This window comes from Mirounga leonina, unplaced genomic scaffold (assembly GCF_011800145.1).
Source record: "Mirounga leonina isolate KUSES-001 unplaced genomic scaffold, KU_Mleo_1.0 Mir_178, whole genome shotgun sequence".
Taxonomy (NCBI): Eukaryota; Metazoa; Chordata; class Mammalia; order Carnivora; family Phocidae; genus Mirounga; species Mirounga leonina.
The window spans coordinates 6,907,165-6,927,368 of record NW_023270464.1 but is presented as its reverse complement, the minus strand read 5'-3'; the positions used below and the strand labels follow the sequence as shown (position 1 = coordinate 6,927,368).

General features: G+C 41.6%; 1 protein-coding gene across 1 annotated transcript in view; it reads right to left on the bottom strand.

The window, feature by feature from the left end:
- The window catches only part of OTUD7A (OTU deubiquitinase 7A), a 156,391-nt gene extending 142,071 nt beyond the window's left edge, over positions 1-14,320 (bottom strand). The window contains exon 1 of the mRNA XM_035024320.1: positions 13,917-14,320. Within this exon, the coding sequence (XP_034880211.1) occupies positions 13,917-14,202 (286 nt within the window). The 5' untranslated portion in view covers positions 14,203-14,320. The remainder of the gene's footprint in view (positions 1-13,916) is intronic.
- Between the last annotated feature and the right edge of the window lie 5,884 nt (positions 14,321-20,204).

The window sequence follows — 20,204 nt, the reverse complement described above, 5'->3', positions numbered from 1 at the left end:
GGAATCCAAGCATACTACTACATAATATCAATCCATAAAAGAAGGCCACAAAAGAGGAAGAAAGGAGAAAGGGAGCTACAAAACAGCCAGAAAACAATAAGATGACATTAGTGAGTCCTTACCTATCAATAATTATTCTAAGTGTAAATGGATTAAATTCTCCAATCAAAAGGCACAGAGTGGTTGGATGGATAGAAATCGATACCCAACTATATGCTGCCTATAAAAGATTCACTTCAGTTGCAAGGATACACATAGTTTACAAGTGAAGGGATGGAAAAAGATATTCTGTGGAAGTGGAAATCAAAAGAGAACAGGGTAGCTATACTAATATCAAGTAAAATAGACTTTACACCAAAAATGTAACAAGAGACAAAGAAGGTATTATATAATGGTAAGGGAGTCAATTAATCAAGAAGATATAACAGTACTTAATACATATGCACCCAACACAGGAGCATCTAAACACATGAAACATAAACTAACAGATTAGAGGGGAGAAAAACAACAACAAAATAATAGTAGGGGACGTCAATTCCCCACTTTCAACAATAGATAGATCATCCAGACAGAAAAACAACAAGGAATGCTGGACTTGAATTATACTTTAGATTTAGTTGACCTAGCAGTCATATACAGAACGTTCCATCCAAGAGCAGCAGAATACACACTCTTCTCAAGCACACATAAATATTCTCTAGGATAGATCATATGATAGGTCACAAAACAAATATTAACAAATTTAAGAAGATTAAAATAATACCAATTATCTTTTCTGACAACAGTGATATGAAACAAGAAATCAACAATAGAAGAAAAGCTGGAGAATTCACAAATATTTAGAAATTAAACAGCACAGTCCTGAACAACCATTGGGTTAAAGAAGAAACATAAAGGAAATGAAAAAGAATCTTGAAACTAATGAAAATGGAAACACAACATATCAGAACCTATGGTATGAAACAAAAGCAGTCTTAAGAGGACACTTTATAGTGATAAATGCCTGCATTAAGAAAAAAAAGAGATCTGAAATAAACAACCTAGCTTTATACCCCAAGGAACTAGAAAAAGAAGAAATACTAAGTCCAAAGTTAATAGAAGGAAGGAAATAAAAATCAGAGTGGAAATAAATAAAATAGACATCAGAAAAACAATAGAAAGACCAATGAAACTAAGAGCTGTTTTTTTGAAAAGATAAACAAAATTGACAAAGTGTTAGCTAGACTTACCAAGAAAAAAAAAAAAAGAGAGAGAACTCAAATAAATAGAATCAGATATGAAAGAAAAGACATTGCAACTGATACCACATAAATACAAAGAATCGTACAAGACCATATAAACAGTTATATGCCAACAAATTGGAGAACATATAAAAAAAAAGTGGATAAATTGCTAGAGACATAAAACCTACCAAGACTAAATCATGAAGAAATAGAAAATCTGAACAGATCAATAATGAGTAAGGGGATAGTTCAGTAATCAAAAACTTTGCAACAAAGAACAGTCCAGGACCAGATGGTTTCACTTGTGAATTCTACCAGACATTTAAGGAAGAAATAACACCAATCTTTTGAAAACTTCCAAAAATCTGAAGAAGAGGATATACTCCCAAACTCACTTTATGAGGCCAGGATTAACCTGATACAAAATTCAGATAAGGACACTGCAAGAAAACCAGAGGTCAACATTCCTGATAAATACAGATGCAACAATTTTCAACAAAATATTAGCAAACTAAATTCAGTAGTTCATTAAAAAGATCATACAACATGATCATTTGAGATTTATCTCTGAGATGCAAGGATTGTTCAACATACGCAAATCAATAAATGTGATACACTGCATTAACAGAATGAAAGATAAAAATCATATGATAATCTCAATAGAGGCAGAAAAGCATTTGACAAAATATAACATCCTTTCATGGCAAAAACTTCCAAGAAATTGTGTATAGAAAGAATATATCTCAACATAATAAAGATCCGATATGATAAGCCCCATAGTTAACATTATACTCAACACTGAAAGGTTAAAAACTCTCCTTCCAAGATCAGAAACAAGGCAAGGGTGTCCATTCTCACCACTTCTATTCAGCATAGTGCTGGAAATCTTAGTGCAATCATGCAAGAAAAAGGAATAAAAGGTTTCTGATTCATAAAGGGAAAAGTAGCACTATTTGCAGGTGATATGATTATATATATAGAAAATGCTGGGTACCACCAAAAAATTGTGGCTACACACAAGCCTGGCCTCACCTTCCCACAAACTCAGTGCTCCAAGGGGAGCCCCAGACTTGAGGGGTGTCTGCTAATGGGATAAATGCAACCCAGAGGAATGAGGGCAACTGAGGACCAGTAGCTAGAGGACCCTCCTCAATTCTTGGTGCCATGAGCAAACATCCTATTCATTCAGACTATAGGTCACCCCTGAGCTTTTATATGAGTACAGCATGGCTGATCAAGTGGGCTTTTAATAATGAGAAATGCCCACTCCAATCCTGTCCTTGATCCATGTCTTGGAAGCAACCAGAGCCCGTCTGTGAGACTGATTCCCCAAAGCATGCTTGATCACGGTGGGAATTTGAAGGAACCAGCTCACTGGGAGGCTGATCCCATAACTTACTGACGCAATGTACAGGCACAGATGGCATTTCATGCCATTTGCCCATTATCCCTTGTCTGGAAAGTAGCAGAAATCTCCTTACTGGTTTAGAGATATAAACGCTAGTGCCACCAGTTGCTACCATGAGGACTGTGGCTAATTAATGATCCCCTTTCCCTCTGACCCTCATGCTCCTCATGCTTTTGGCAGGCATAGTTCTTCAAGCAGAACCATAGACAATTAGGATTTAGAAATGGGATACAATCTATTTTGCACTCTAGTCTCATAATGTTTCCTGTGACCTCCCTACTTCCCTTCAGTGCTTCTCACTGCTTAAAACGTAACTTCTCTGCATGGAACACCAGGCGCTTTGAGATGTGTCCATCCACGCAGTCTCATCTGTCTCCTGCCATTTCCCCTCCAGTCATAGTCTGTGACACAGCAATACTGAGCTCCTTCTCTTTCTGATTTTTATGCTTCCATACCTTTGCAAATGCTCTTCCCTCTGACTGGAATATGCAACCCCCCTGCCTTACACACACACACACACCCCCCCCCCCCCACACACACCCCTTTCTGCCTAGTAAATTCCTATTCCACCTCTGAGCCTCAGAAACCTATGGTATCATCTTGGACCACCCTAAGCTGACCTGGGTTCTCCTCTTGGATCCCTCATTTTGGCCATTTACCTGACTGTGATAGCAGGGGGTTGTTAAGTAATTGAGGGCAGAAGGCACAGCCCTTCCTTCTTCCATACTGGATCTCCAACATCCAGGTCAGAGGCCCTCAATACATGCTTGCAGACTGACCACATCATTGTTTTTGCTTAAGTATGAATTCTTGATATGTAGCATCTTCCCCTTTCCTGCCCCAAATTTTTAATTGATTTTGGTTTGCACAGCTACTTTTTATCTTAAAAAATGTTTAACTTTTATGACTCCAATTCTGAGCCACAATATCAGAGGATCTTCCACCAGGGGATGGTGTTCTCTTGACCCTCCCTCTTCAACACAATTAATTTCAGTCCACATTACTGACTGCACTGGGCGGAAGCCTCTTAGGAATGTGCACATCAGCAAAGCAAGGTGGAAGAACTCCAAAAGGTGGGGGATATGGGATAGCCCAGGTGGAAATCTCCATTGAGAAAGACTGTCTTGGACATGATTGGCTTTCCAGAGAGGAAACATTTCATTTCAAGTAGCCAAGATGGGACAGCTTCTTGAGTAAAGCCAATAAAATAGGCCAGTGATGGTACCTGGGGTTACAATCTACCCTAATGGAAAGGAAATGAGGGAAATAAGATCTACTTCATTGATTAGCATCCCAAAAGGAAACTCCTCACACATGGTTGTAATGGATCTCAGTTTGTTTCAAGAGTATTTAAACATTCTCCCCTATCTAAAGAGAGTATGTGTCTTCCTAAACGGGGCCAGACCAGAGGAGTCATCTTGGAAGTCTGATCCTGAACAGGACTTTTTATTTTTGGCTGTATTATTTTAAATATGTCTAGTGTAATGGCAGAGCTCTCCCCAGTGGCAGCAGGACAGCAGGGAGAACAATGAGTGTCTTCATTTCAGAATTTCTAGACTCACTGGCCAGAGCCCTTCAGATCTTCTCCTCCTCTTAACTCCTGCTTAGGATTCAAGGTCGCCAAGCCACTTTTTCGTTCCCACCCAAGGATGATCCCACTCAAGCTTTCTAATTATGCAAACCTGAAAAACTTACAGCAGTGAATTCTTCTGGTAAATAGAATGGCATGTGTTCAAGACTGGGCTTCAGATCTAGCTTGACTGAAGAGAAAGAATGCTCTGATTACACACACCTGGGATATCTGGCCTTGGAACACTTTTCTCATTTTAATTAAAAGAGTAACTATTCTGAAGCCTACCTCAGTTTCTTGTGTGTTTAAGTCCTGGGTCAGTGATGGCAACTGGCCGGTCTTCAGGCAGAGTCCCCTTTGGCTCTCCTACCACTTCCAATTTCATCTTGTCCACTCTGCTGAATGCTCCACAGACAACTATGTGGGTTTGTTGTGGGCAGATCCCATACACAGCTGGTGGGCTAATGTGAGAATTTTACTAAACACATTCTTCTCTCAGTTGCCTTCATCCCCTCTCCCATTTCTTGGGTGTACTCTTTGGGGCATTATTACAGTTATCTAAGTCAGCAGCTGCTGTCCCCAATTGTGGAAAAGTTTTCATAGGCCAGATGTAAATGTTAATGGAATAGCCTGTCAATATGACTGGTAAGTTACTGGGAGTTACCTCTCGTGTGAGCTGGATCAAGAAAGGACGCCATACGCAAAATTCCAAACCATATATACTTCAAATCTAAGGGGCCCAGGATTGCAGAAGAGGTTATATTCCCCCATAAACAACTCTAAGTACTTTAGTTGTCAAATTTCAACTCAATTGGTAAATATACATGCATCTTAAAGTATGTAGACAACTTCCATATATATATATTTTGGAGAATACAATTTAACTTAGTTGCCATTATTTTCCTTAACTTTGCAAGTTCCACAAGGATTCTGAAGGATTATACTAGGGACATGTGAGATGTTAATTTCCAATTAATATTCTTCCTAAATGCAACTTGGCTGTTTATTTGAGGATTTTTTTTTCTTTGGGTCACAACAAAAGTAAGGCCTGGGTACACTGAAAGAATATCTTGGTAGAGCTTCAAGGCCTAAGATTCATGGTTATTATAAAAGCATGAGAGTTGCTTTGTCTTTAAGAAGGGAACGGACGCTGTATAAACAACTCATGTGTTTGGCCACTCAAAAATCTTTTTAACTAGCTTTTAGCATTTTTAAAGTGGCCAGATAGTGTTTGGCATCTGATCGTTAGCTATTAGTTCTATTTTTTGAATAGTTTTGTGGTCTATTAAAGTAATATTTTATTTGAAAAGTTAATTAGCCACATCATAAGATGGGTTACTAAAACATCCCTTTGGTGATTAGTTAAAACTCTTTTGAGTGCATACAGCAACACAAAGTGCTGTTATCCTCTAGAAGGACAGTGGGCATGAAGATAAATTGTAGATATTTTTGCAGAAAGAACCTGGCATTGAGTGACACAATTGGGTTCAAATGCTGGTTCTGCTATGTTCTGGATGTATAACTTCAGGGAATTTTCTTAGCTTCAGCTTTCTTGCCTATAAAATGGGAAATCTAACACTTTTCTAATTCACTGTGTGTATTAAATGAGACATCACATTTAAAGAGCCTAGAGTCTGGCATATAACAATGCAACATAAATGCTAACTACTATTGTCAATGTTATTGTCTTTGATTTTAAGAACATCTAATTTAATGAGAAAATAAGTATGTGATTAATTATAAAATAAGACAAAATCAAATATATGTGACAATAGAAGTCTACAAAGGTTTGAGGAATGGCAAAGAATGACCAATTAATTCCAGCTCTTGCTGGAAACTTCTTTCTCCAGATAGCTATGTCATTACTCTCTCATGCCTCAAATCTTTGCTCAGATCCTGTTTTTATTAATGAGTCCTTCTCTGACAACCCTAATTAAAAATTGTATTCACATCTATACCCCCTTTCCCCTCCCTCTGATACAGTTTTCTCCATAGCACTATCCACTAAAATACTATATAATTTATTTATGCTACTTACTGTCTATCTCCATGAGGATGAGGATTTTCATCTGGTTGCTTATTGCTGTGTGCCCAGCAGCCAGATCATCCCACTGAGGGACTGGCATGTACTGGGTGTTGGAGGGACACAGTGAGCAAAACCTGCTATCGTCCCTGCTGTCATGGAGCTCATACACCAACCTGGAAGAGGAGTCCAGTCTCAAGAGTGAGACAGAGTGTGTGCAGAGAGAGTGGGCAGCACATGACCTGAGCTTAAGCTGAAGCACAGGGGTGGATGGTGTGTCTGGGGAAAAGGATGGTGAAGAATTTTACTAGAGACGAGGTGGAAGGGATGGAATGGGGCACAGGTTGAAAGGAACTGAGTGCCATGTAGAGGAGTTTATTCTACAGGTAACAGGGGATATCAAAGGATTTGGGGCAACAGAATCATTCAACCCAAACTTATTTCAGAAAGGCCACTTAGCCAACATGCAATAGGCAGATGTGAAGGGATCAGACAGCCATGTAAGGATGCACCTTTCACCGGAGGCAGATCAGTGTGCATTTTCTCTGTCCTTCTGTCCTTCTATTCTGCTGTCCCTATCCTGTCTTTTTTTGCCAGGGTCTTTATCAACCTATGTTATTTTTTCTTCTCATTGTCTGTCCTCTGCTCTATTGTGATTCCCATCACTGTATGTGTGTTTTAAACTTTTTATTTTGAAATCAGTAATTAAAAACACTCACAAGAAGTTTAAAAAACAGTGCAGAGAGGGCCCATGGACTTTTTCACCCAGCTTCTGCCATCACCATGTGGTTTTACCCTTAGCAAGATCACAAAGAAAAGATTTCATTCTTTGAAACACTGGCTTTTGGAAAAATCTTGACCCAAATAACTCTCACAACTGAAAGAGCCCAACATCCATGTGTAACCATAGTCTCTCCACTGGTAAAGACAGAGGACAGGTTCCATCCTAGGTGAGCTGGAGCAAGGACACTGCACCCCATCTCCCCTGCTGAAAGCAGTGGGACACCAGGACAGAATGCATGGAGCAGCTGCTGGGGGACTCAGAGGAGTATGTGAGAGCAGGCAGATGGGGGAAGAAGACCGTAATTCAAAGTACCCCAGAACTGGTGGTGGGTTGATCACTTTTTCTTCCAGTCTCCCACATGTGAACTCAGTGCAGCCCCAAACCCAGAAGTGGGCATTAGCTCCAGGAAAAGCCCTCTAGCTCTGGCCCCAGAAGCAGAAAAGGGGTCTCTAATGTTCAGAGAGTGTGTAGAAACCCCTCATTTGTCTTTTTTTCTTCAAAAAAATTTCTCAGTTCTCTAGTGCCCCAGAGCTGAAGCAATTTTGTGGCAGCAATGAGGGATGGCAGGAAATAAAAACTGGGAAACAGGGAAATCTTCTTCTTTAGTCATGGGAGTTATGGTCCCCAGAGGTAAACCCCGTGACTTTTTTTTCATTTTGGATTTTGATTGCTTAGTTCAGACCTAAGCAAAGTCAAATCAAATCTGTAGGAATGTGGGAATAAACAAAGCTCAGGGACCCAGCACTATTGAGGAGATTACAATGAAGCAGAAATTTGGGAAAGCAACCCCTTAAAGTTGTTTATGAACTCTTGGGTTTACCCCTGAGCTGTACATGTATGAATCTGACTCTAAACAGATCCCAGAGGCTTTGAGTAGTGAAATATGGGACAGACTACTGCCCAGGTCTCAGACTGGCCACTAGGTGGTACACATATGAGACAGATCCAAATAGAGTTGACCTTGGAACCACAATGCACAGAAGTCTTGTGGAACCTGGAACTTCTGGTCTGAAACCAACTGGGGCAATTTAAAACAAAAATAACATGTGCCATAATTTTAAACAACAACTATAGTCTCAAAACATAATCTCCAAAATGTTTAGAAATACAATGCAAATTTACTCAGCATACAAAAAAACCAAACAACTCCCCCTGCCAAACCAGACATTTCAATAGCAATACTGAAATGAAATTGATATTGGAATTATCTGACAAAGGCTTCAGAGCAGTTATTATAAATATTTTACAACAGAAGAGGACACTCTTGAAAGAGCCAAGATGTCCATCGACAGATGAATGGATAAAGAAGATGTGGTATATATATACAATGGAATATTATGCAGCCATCAAAAGGAATGAGATCTTGCCATTTGCAACGACGTGGATGGAACTGGAGGGTATTATGTTGAGTGAAATAAGTCAAACAGAGAAAGACATGTATCATATGATCTCACTGATATGAGGAATTCTTAATTGCAGGAAACAAACTGAGGGTTGCTGGAGTGGGGTGGGAGGGATGGGGTGACTGGGTGATAGACACTGGGGAGGGTATGTGCTATGGTGAGCGCTGTGAATTGTGTGAGACTGTTGAATCACAGATCTGTACCTCTGAAACAAATAATGCAATATATGTTAAGAAAAAAAAAAAAGAAGAAGAAGAAGGTAGCGGGAGGGGAAGAATGAAGCGGGGGAAATTGGAGGGGTAGACGAACCATGAGAGACAATGGACTCTGAAAAACAAACTGAGGGTTCTAGAGGGGAGGAGGGTGGGAGGATGGGTTAGCCTGGTGGTGGGTATTGAGGAGGGCACATTCTGCATGGAGCACTGGGTGTTATGCACAAACAATGAATCATGGAACACTTCATCTAAAACTAATGATGTAATGTATGGGGATTAACATAAGAATAAAAAAAATAAAAATAGAAAAAAAAACTAATGATGTAATGTATGGGGATTAACATAAGAATAAAATAAATAAATAAATAAATAAAATTAAAAAAAGAGAAGAGGACACTCTTGAAAAATAGAGAGCCTCAGCAAAGAAACAGAAAAAAATAAAGAAGAATCAAGTGGAAATGTTAGAAAAAAAAAAAAATTTAACAACCAAAATAAAAAACTCACTGGATGGGATAAGTAACAAAATAGAGCTGACAGAGGAAATAGTAAATTTATAAATAGATCAATAGAAATGATCTAATTGGAACAATAGATGATAAAAGATGAGAAAGTGAACAGAACTGTAATGATCATGGGGCAGTTGGTTAAGCATCTGGCTCTTGGTGTTAGCTTAGGTTATAATCTCAGGGTTGTGGGCGCCTGGGTGGCTCAGTTGGTTAAGCGACTGCCTTCGGCTCAGGTCATGATCCTGGAGTCCTGAGATCGAGTCCCACATCGGGCTCCCTGCTCAGCGGGGGGTCTTTTTCTCCCTCTGCCCTCTTCCCTCTCGTGCTCTCTGTCTCTCATTCTCTCTCAAATAAATAAATAAAATCTTTAAAAAAAAATAATCTCAGGGTTGTGAGACTGAGACCCAATTCGGGCTCTGCACTCTGAGAAGTCTGCTTTTTTCTCTCCCTCTGCCCCTCCCTCTTCTCTCTCTCTAAAGTAAATAAATCTTTTTTTTTTTAAAAGAATTGTAGTGATCTGAGGACAATAATAAATTCTAAGACTCCTATCATCTGAGTCCCAGAAGAGAAAAATGTGTTGTACAAAAATCTTTAAATAATAGCTGACAGCCTGGTTTATTATTACAAGGCCATCAATATAATCTGTTTTACTAGCAGTTTAAAGAAGGGGAAAAAAACCCACTTAATTATATCAATTGACATGGAAAATGCATTTGAAAAACTTAACACGTATTCATGATAAATCTCTCAACAAAATATTTTGGAAAGGACTTTCCTCCACCTTATAAAGAACATCTACAAAAACCTACAGCTAGGGCGCCTGGGTGGCTCAGCTGGTTAAGTGACTGCCTTTGGCTCAGGTCATGATCCCGGGGTCCTGGGATCGAGACCCACATTGGGCTTCCCTTGCTCTGCAGGGAGCCTGCTTCTCCCTCTCCCTCCCCCTGCCACTCTCCCTGCTTGTGCTCTCTCTCTGTCAAATAAATAAATAAAATCTTGGGCGCCTGGGTGGATCAGTCATTCGGTGTCTGCCTTCGGCTCAGGTCATGATCCCAGGGTCCTGGGATCGAGTCCCACATTGGGTTCCCTGCTCAGCGGGGAGCCTGCTTCTCCCTCTCCCACTCCCCCTGCTTGTGTTCCCTCTCTCGCTGTCTCTCTCTCTGTTAAAAAATAAATAAAATCTTAAAAAAAATAATAAATAAATAAATAAAATCTTTAAAAAAAAAAAAGCCCTACAGCTATTCTACATAACAGTGAAAGACTGTTGGGGGGGTACGCTTCCATCCTAAGATCAAGAACAAGGCAAGGATGCTTTCTTTCACCACTACCATTTACCTTCTTCCTGGAAGTCCTTGCCAGTGCAATAAGTCAAGAAAAATAAATACAAGGCATACACATTGGAGTAAGAAATAAAACTATCTCTATTCAGAGACAACATGACTGTCTATGTAGAAAATCCAAAGGAATACACACACAAACACACACACACACATGCATGCACACGTGTGCACACATGCATGAGGGTGTATACATACACATATACCTTAGGACAAATAATTGAGTTCAGCAAGATTGTAGGATACAAGGGCAACACACAAAAATCAATTATATTTCTCTGTACTAACAATGAACAATTAGAAACTGAAATTAAAAAAAAAAAAACCATTTACAATAGCTCAAAAACCCCTATATATAAATCTAACAAACATGTATAGGGTCCATATGCTAAAAACTACAAAATGCTGATGAAATAATTCAGAGATGAAATAATAAATGGGAAGTATGGCTACACTGACTTTATTGATTGTAAGGCAAAACATAGGATTGATTTACAGATTTAACACAATTCCAATCAAAATCCCAGCAGGAAATTTTAGAGAGAGACATAAGTTGATCCTCAAATTTATATGGAAAGGCAAAGGAAAGAGAATAGTTGAAACACTTTCGAAAGAGAAAAATAAGGTTAGAAGAATCATGCTGACTTTGACTCACCAAGAAGCTACACTAATCAAGATGGAGAAGTACTGGCAGAGGAACAGACATATTGATCAATGGAACAGAATCAGCATCAAGAATTAGCTTCCCACAGATACGTTTAGTTGGTTTTTGACAAATGTGCAAAGGAAATTCAACAGAGGAAGGATAATCTTTTCAACAAATGGTTTTGAAACAATTTGAGCCCCATATGTATACAAATGAACTCTAGCCCAGATATTCTAAAAAAATCCACTCAAAATAGTCAGAGATCTAAAGTAGAAAACTTTCAAGAGACCACCTTGGAGAAAATCCTCACGACCTAGGGTCATGCAAAGGTTCTTAAACATGTTACCCGAAATATGATCCATACAAGAAAAAATGATGAACTGGACTTCACCAAGATTAAAAACTTTTGCTCTGCAAAGGGTACCGGCAAGAGGATAAGAAGTCAAGACACAGACTAGAGAAGAGTATTTGCAGACCCCATCTCTGACAAACGATTTATCCTCAGAATATATAAAGAACTCTCAAAATTCTACTACAAGAAGTCAAATGACTCCACTTAGAAATAGGCAGAAGAACTGAATGATCATTTCACCAAAGAGAAGATACACATGGAGAATAATAACAAAACATTTAACATCATTAGTCAGTGGGGAGATGAAAACCAAAGTGATGGAGAAATACCATTCCACACCTAGGAGAAATGGAGAAAATAGTAAGAAAGAAAAGAAATACCAAGTGCTGATGGGGACGTGGAGCAGCCAGAACTCTCCTACATTGCTGGGGAAATGCAAAATGGTTCAGCTCTCTGGAAAACAGTTTGGCAGTTTCTTGTAAAGTGAAATATACAGTTACCATATAAGCCAGCAAATCCCACCCCTGTGTGTGCACCGTGGAAAAATTTAAATGATGTTCACAGAAGCCCCAGTTGTCAAATACACATCTGAGAGCAGCTCTAGTCATAATTGCCCCAAATTGGAAGCAACTGAAACACCCTTGCACAGGTAACTGGATAAACAAACTGTGGTCCATCTCTAGGATGGGTAGCACTTAGCAATAAAAAGGAACAAACTGTTGACATGCACAACTTGCATGAATCTCAAAATAGTGATGCTGAGTGAACAGAAGCCAGTTTCAAAAGGTTAGGTTCTGCATGACTCCATTTATATGGCATTCTTGGAAGAGACAGAGCGAATATGACAGGAGCCAGAGCAGTGGCTGCCAGTGGACAGGGTGGGAGAGGGCATGACGATCAAACACAGCAGGGGGGCAGATGCGGGGGTGGGGGCCGAGGTGGTTCTGTGTCTGAGACTGCTAGTAATAACATAAATCTATGCATCATTCTTAGAACTATACCCCAAAAGATCAATTTTTTGGTATTTTCATTTAAAAAATAAAATTAAGGAAGAAAAGGGCTGACAACTCTCGTTTCCTACTTAAGGCTATCCAGATAATTCAGAGCAAGTCAGTGCTACTGCAGTGATGAACAGGATCTTTGTCGACTGCTTTTGGAACCTCTGCTACCCGTGGGTAACTCCAGCAAGCATTTGGCATCACGGTTTCGAATGTGCACAATCACCCTGGAAGGTGGGTTAGGGTTAGGATTGATATACAGGAAAAACTGAGGTTAAGGGAAGAAAATAATCTGCCCTCTGTGGTGCAGAGCCAGTAAGTGGCTGGGTCTGCGTTTGGCCCCAGCTCTCGCTGCCAACCTCACTCTGCACCTGCCTCTCTGCATGGCTGCTCACTTCAGGGAGGAAAAGCAATGGGACTGTCAGGGAGGGGATCGACAATCGGCGTGCTGGGGAGGGGGTGGGCGGTGAGAATCGCACTTCGATTTATGTGCATCACAAACATTTGCTACGCATTTTTATTCTGAACCCTGAGTTTGCTTGAAATTCTGGGAGCTTCAGGGAAAGTTAAAATTGACACTGTTGTTGCTGGCCTACTGGCATTTTCTCAGAGCCCTTGAAGAGGTGGTTCTGAGTTTTCCATGGGATTTGAATAGTTACCTCCACCATCATACAAATGTGTAGTAATCCATATTGCTTCCTAAGTGAACTAAGGGATAATTGTGACTTAGAATAACTTAACCAAGTATTAGCTAATTCCATAAACAGCAGTTTATACATTTGAAGCCAAGAGAAATTATTTACAAATTCTTTCACACATTTGTTTGTTCTGAGAAGTTATGACAGGCTCTTCCCGCCTCTCATCTTTACCCCACCACACACAAGTACACAAAAAGATTTTAAAAATACACAAAGTAAGTCCATTTTAGAGTCTGAGACAGAAATTGCACACTTTCCACGTAACAAACGATATCTACACTTAAGGTTTAAGGAGGAGTTCAGCCTTCTTGAGTATGAATTACTACCGTCTATTTACTGGCTACTACGTGGTTTTCCTTCGCCTAAAGTATTTTTGTCTCAGCCACAATAGAGATAAGAAATGTTCAGGTCTCCAACAAAAGTGTTCTCTTCAATGTTCTATTATTTCTGCTCTGTTATATATTTCCTTTAAAAAAGTAATTTCTGATAAATTTTGACTATCTTTAAGCTTTAATGCAAAGCAAAGCTGAGCTAATAATGCCTTCTGCAGTTTTACTGTAGAGTGCTGAGTTATTGCTTCCATACTCAAAATAAAGCCAAGAATAACACAAACTATTTCATCATCAACACCTTTTTTTTACTCTTAATGAGCCCAGTCCCACCACCGTCAGGTAACAAAAATCTTATCTTTTTTCACTGGTTCGAGGTTCTTCTGCCCAGGAGAGTGGCATGGGGACAACAAGGCCCGCTTACCTTCCAGCAGGTCTCTGGCCAGACCAGGTTCTGCCCCCGTGGACCGAACAAAGTCTGACAGGACTGCGTCCATATCAAGAGTCATAGGATCATGTAGAAGGGCTGCCCAACACTCAGCCGAGGTGGGGTTTGGAAGCAGGCTAGAAACCATCCATCTGCAAGAAAGGAGAGAGGCGCCACAGTGCTGTAAGAGGGGAGGTAAGTGGCAAAAGTGCACGCGAGTGAGCACGCACACAGAGAATGGAGAGCCGAAACCATTTCTGCCCATGTGGGACAGCGGCCCCATTCTTCAGGTAAGACACTGAATAAAAATCAAACCCAGTGTCATCCCTCTGAGCATGCCATATGAGCCTGGGGGGCAGAACCAACTCCAGTGCTTCGGACCTTACATTTTGTCCATTCCAATGACAGCTGACTGAGAAGAAGATAGACCAGCAATTGCAGTACTAGATATTTGTCCAAAGGATACAAACACAGTGATTCAAAGGGGCACCTGCATCCCAATGTTTATAGCAGCAATGTCCACAATAGCCAAGATGTCCCTTGACAGATGAATGGAGAAAGAAGATGTGGTATATATAGACAATGGAATATTACTCAGCCATCAAAAAGAATGAAATCTTGCCATTTGCCATGATGTGGATGGAACTATTATGCTAAGTGAAATAAGTCAGTCAGAGAAAGACAAATACCATATGATTTCACTCACATGTGGAATTTAAGAAACAAAGCAGATGAACATAGGGGAAGGAAGGAAAAATAAAATAAGATGAAATCAGAGAGGCAGACAAACCATGAGAGACTCTTAACTATAGGGAACAAACTGAGGGTTGCTAGAAGGGAGGGGGTGGGGGGGATGGGGTAACTGGGTGATGGGCATTAAGGAGGGCACTTGATGTAATGAGCAATGGGTATTATATGCAACTGATGAATCACTGGATCCTACCTCTGAAACTAATAATATAGTACATGTTAATTAAATTGAATTTAAATAAAAAATTTTTAAAAAAGATAGGTTAGATTGTTTAAAAAAAAAATCAAACACCTACGTACACATTGATTAATTTGGGGTTACTAGATTTCCAATCCTCTTCCAAGTTAACCAAGTACGCGACACTTCCACAGTGTAACTGCGTTGCCCACTACATCCCAATTACGGCTTTATCAGTGAGCCAACCCACTCCCTTGGTTCTCACCCCCCTCTTGGCTCTTAGGAAAGAGTCCATGCAATCCAGACCCGACTGAAGTACCAAACCTGCTGAAATGACTGCTGAGCTATCTGTCATCTCTCCAAGAATCATTGTAGTCACAGGAACAATCCAACAAAATTCATAAGGATGCGAGATTTCCCAGGCGGAACAGCCCCGGTTAGAACCATACAAGAGGCATCCTGCAGCTTGACCACAGAACGCACCCACCGATTTTGCTGGAAGAAAGCAATCAGCACCTGGCCTGGGAGGCTCACGCCAGGGAACCAGTGCTGGGCCAGTGGTGGATACCTGGTCATGGCTGATAAATTGGAAATGCATCCCTGGGTTTGCATATGTAAGGGGTGGGCAAACGATGGCCCATGGGCCAAGAGGGAGCTGCCATCTGTATTTGTACATAAAGTGGTACTGGAACATAGTCACATCCATTCATTCACATGTTGTCTCTGGTTGCTCTTCACGTGGCTGAGTTGAGCAGTTAAAACAGAGACCACAAGGCCCACAAAACTAAAAACATGTATGAGCTGGACCATTACAGAAAGTTTGCTGAACCCACTGTAGATTTTATACTGATATAAAAGCCCATGGAAAATGTTATACTGATATAAAGTAAGCATCTAATTAAGTATGTAATTAATTTTACCTGATGTGGGGTGGATTAAGTCCCATGCTATTGATGAGTGTCCTTGTTCCTTCTTCCCAGATAACCACTCAGATGCTCTGCTCTGGGGGCCAGATTCTCTGACAGATGATGCTACTTCAGAGCCAGGCTCGCTGGCCTAATCTGACCCGCCACTCTGACCAGCTGTGACATGCTGCCTACCCTCTCCGAGCCCCTCTGTGCATTTGTAAGACTGCTGGAAATAAGCTTATCTAAGGTTCCAGACCATGGGGAGGGGGGATCAGGCAGGGAGGTGTGCAACCTCAGAGCTGTTCACTGTTTTTATGCCATCTTGCACATGGCTCTCATGTGGGTGAAATTTTTAGTTGGTGTTGCTAGAAAGTAAGAAAATTATTTGACCTGATGTATACGGTACCAATTAGGAGATTGCTTTCTTCCTTCTCTCCGTGGACCGGAGCCTCGACTGGGAGGGGTCTTCTTTTGTCACTCTTCCCCCTGGGGGACAAATCAGAGAATGAGAGCACGTTATTCCCATTTGCAGGCAGAAGGTGAAGGCTTTGCTTCTTGTCACATGAGGCTGCATCTGAGGCCAACTGTATGCAGCGTGCCACTGCCCTCCTGGGCCCGACAGGCACCTTCCAACAGGCCAGCTATCGGCTCCCGTATTCATGGGGGCTTCTGCAAGGGAGGGGGCGTCTCAGCTTTCCTCATTTTAGCAAGTATCTATATTTCAATGAGTATCCTGTTCACAATACAAAGCTGTTTTGTTTTTTATTTTTTTATTTTTTAAAAATATTTATTTTAGAGAGAGAGAGAGCAAGAGCATGGGGGTGAGGGACAGAGGGAGGACAGAGAATCTCAAGCAGACTACCCGCTGAGCACGGAGTCCAATGCAGGGCTCCATCTCCTGAGAGATTGAGTCAGATACTTAACCGACTGAGCCACCCAGGTGCCCCTACAGAGCTGTTTTAAGCCTTACTACGAACACCGTATTAATACACTGAACCTTAGCTGTTTTTTTTTTTTAATTGTGAAAATATACTCATAACATGAAATTTACCATCTTAACCTTTTTGTACAGGTCAGTGGCACTAACATTCACACTGTCATGCAAACATCCCCACCGTTATCTCCAGAACTGTTTCTTCTTGGCCCACTGAAGCTCTGTCCCCATTAAACACTCATGTCCATTTCTCCCTCAACCCCAGGATCTGGCCATCACCGTCCGACTTTGTTTCTGAATTTGACCATTCTAAGTGTGTTGTATAAGCAAATCATACGGTATTTGTCCTTTTGTGACTGGTTTATTCTGCTCAAGCATAACAGCTTCAAGGTTCATCTGTGTTGTAGCAGGTGTCGGAATTTCTTTCCTTTTTAAGGCTAGTCTTGGTCCTTGAGTGCCGCTGTAACACAATACCACAGACTGGGCCGCTTAAACCACAGACATTGATTTCTCACCATCTGGAGGCTGAGCAATCCGAGATCATGGTGTCGGCAGAGCTCGTGTCTGGTAAGGGCCCACTTCCTGGCTTGTAGATCGCCACCTCGTTGCCGTGTCCTCATGTGACTGAGAGAATGAGCTCTAGTCTCTTTTTCCTTCTCAGAAGGACACTAATCCCATCATGCGGGCTCCATCCTCATGACCTCATCTAGACCTAATTACCTCCTGAAGGCCCCACCTCCTAATATACCACATTGAGGGTTGGGGCCTCAACATCTGAATTTTGGGGGGACACCCAGATGCAGTCCACAACAAGGCTCAGTGATAGCCTATTGCATGGATATACCACATTGTGTTCATCCATTCATCTGTAGCTGGATGCTTGTGTTGTTTCCACCTTTTGCTTATTGGGAATAATGGAGTCTAAATCACTTTTCCACTTTTACAGGTAGGTCACCATGCTGTGACCACGACAAGCTTTCACCAGTGTTAAGAGTACAGGTTTATGCCCACACCACCTCCTCTGTACCTTGTCCTCCATGCAGAGATCAAAGAATGGGGTTAAAATAATTTTTTTTGCCACATTCAAATATAAACATTTGCACAGCAAGATGTTACTCGGCCTATCCCCCTGAAGACTTCTTTTTTTTTTATTATTATGTTATGTTAATCACCATACATTACATCGTTAGTATTTGATGTAGTGTTCCATGATTCATTATTTGCGTATAACACCCAGTGCTCCATGCAGAACGTGCCCTCTTTAATACCCATCACCAGGCAAACCCATCCCCCCACCCCCCTCCCCTCTAGAACCCTCAGTTTGTTTTTCAGCGTCCATCATCTCTCATTGTTCATCTCCCCCTCCGATTTCCCCCCCTTCATTCTTCCCCTCCTGCTATCTTCTTCTTCTTTTTTTTCTTAACATATATTGCATTATTTGTTTCAGAGGTACAGATCTATGATTCAACAGTCTTGCACACTTCACAGTGCTCACCATAACACATACCCTCCCCAATGTCTATCACCCAGCCACCCCATTCCTCCCACCCCACCCCCCACTCCAGCAACCCTCAGTTTATTTCCTGAGATTAAGAATTCTTCATATCAGTGAGGTCATATGATACATGTCTTTCTCTGATTGACTTATTTCGCTCAGCATAACACTCTCCAGTTCCATCCACGTCCTTGCAAATGGCAAGATCTCATTCCTTTTGATGGCTGAATAATATTCCATTGTATATATATACCACATCTTCGTTATCCATTCATCTGCCAATGGACATCTTGGCTCTTTCCACAGTTTGGCTATTGTGGACATTGCTGCTATAAACATCGGGGTGCACGTACCCCTTCAGATCCCTACATTTGTATCTTTGGGGTAAATACCCAGTAGTGCAATTGCTGGGTCATATGGTAGCTCTATTTTCAACTTTTTGAAGAACCTCCATACTGTTTTCCAGAGCGGCTGCACCAGCTTGCATTCCCACCAACAGTGTAGGAGGGTTCCCCTTTCTCCGCATCCCCGCCAACATCTGTCATTTCCTGACTTGTTAATTTTAGCCATTCTGACTGGTGTGAGGTGATATCTCATTGAGGTTTTGATTTGGATTTCCCTGATGCTGAGCGATGTTGAGCACTTTTTTATGTGTCTGTTGGCCATTTGGATATCTTCTTTGGAAAAATATCTGTTCATGTCTTCTGCCCACTTCTTGATTGGATTATTTTTTCTTTGGGAGTTGAGTTTAAGAAGTTCTTCATAGATTTTGGATACTAGCCCTTTAACTGATATGGAAGACTTTAAAAAAATTTTTATTGTTATGTTAATCAACATACATTAGTTTTTGATGTAGTGTTCCATGATTCATTGTGCATAACACCCAGTGCTCTGTGCAGAACGTGCCCTCTTTAATACCCATCACCAGGCTAACCCATCCTCCCACCCCCCTCCCCTCTAGAACCCTCAGTTTGTTTTTCAGAGTCTATCGTCTCTCATGGAAGACTTCTTTTTTAAACCTAATACCCCCACTGCCACCAAGGCCTCATAGTCATGCAGTGTGGTGACACGGGAGGATGGGCCATGGGGATACGGGTTCCTGGTCAGCTTGGCCACACTTAGCCCACTTGCCCCTGCCACCTCTTCTAGTGCACTGCTGGGCCCCTCAACCTTCACGAACCAATGCACCCACCCTGCCTGGTTCTATTGGTGTGAGGTTCAGGGGGGCCACACCCTGGCTCCACAATCTGGCAAATGCCTGTGCATCTTGGCCCTTGGTCCTTGGCTTCCCCTGAGGGTCTCACCCTGTGAACAGGTGAACAGGTGTGTCAAGCTGTTTTCGCTATGACTCTGCCTTCGGAGAGGCAGTGCAGCATGGGAATAGAAGCTGGGCCCTGGAATCAGTCTCTTGGTGCCAAAGTGGCCCCATTACTACTTCCTGTAGAGCCTCATGCTCAGGCCCCTCCCTGCACAATACAGTGCTTTGACTAGGTGAGTAAGGACCCTTTCTGTTAAAATATCCCAGGGTTTGAAATGTCTCAAAAAAGAGAGAGAAGCAGAGTTTTCCAAATGCTATGTGAAAAGTGATGAAAAATAACACTGAGAGATTCCTTCTTCTCTGTTATTTCTACCTGCGTATGCGTCTGCCACTTTCGGCTTCCGAGCAGCCCACGACACAGACTCACTGTGGGTGTAGCGTCTCCGTGGTTTATGCGGCGGGTAGAGTGCACACCTGAGGGGCAGAAATGTTCCCCTGAGCGCTTGAGAGACGGGTCTTAACAGGCCCTATGGGGGATGGCCAGCGGCCAGCCATCTTCCTGGGGCCACCTGTGTGCCTCCAGGGAGGGCTGCAGTCTTGGCTCTGGTCACACACCACCAGGACTGTGGCGACTGTCTGAGAATGAGAAGAGTCACAACACAAGCCTGAATACCACATCCCTGGCTAGGCATTTTCCTAAAACCCCATTTTGTTGAACATCTTCTGTAGTGAATAGGTATTCTTATTCCTCTTTACTTGTGA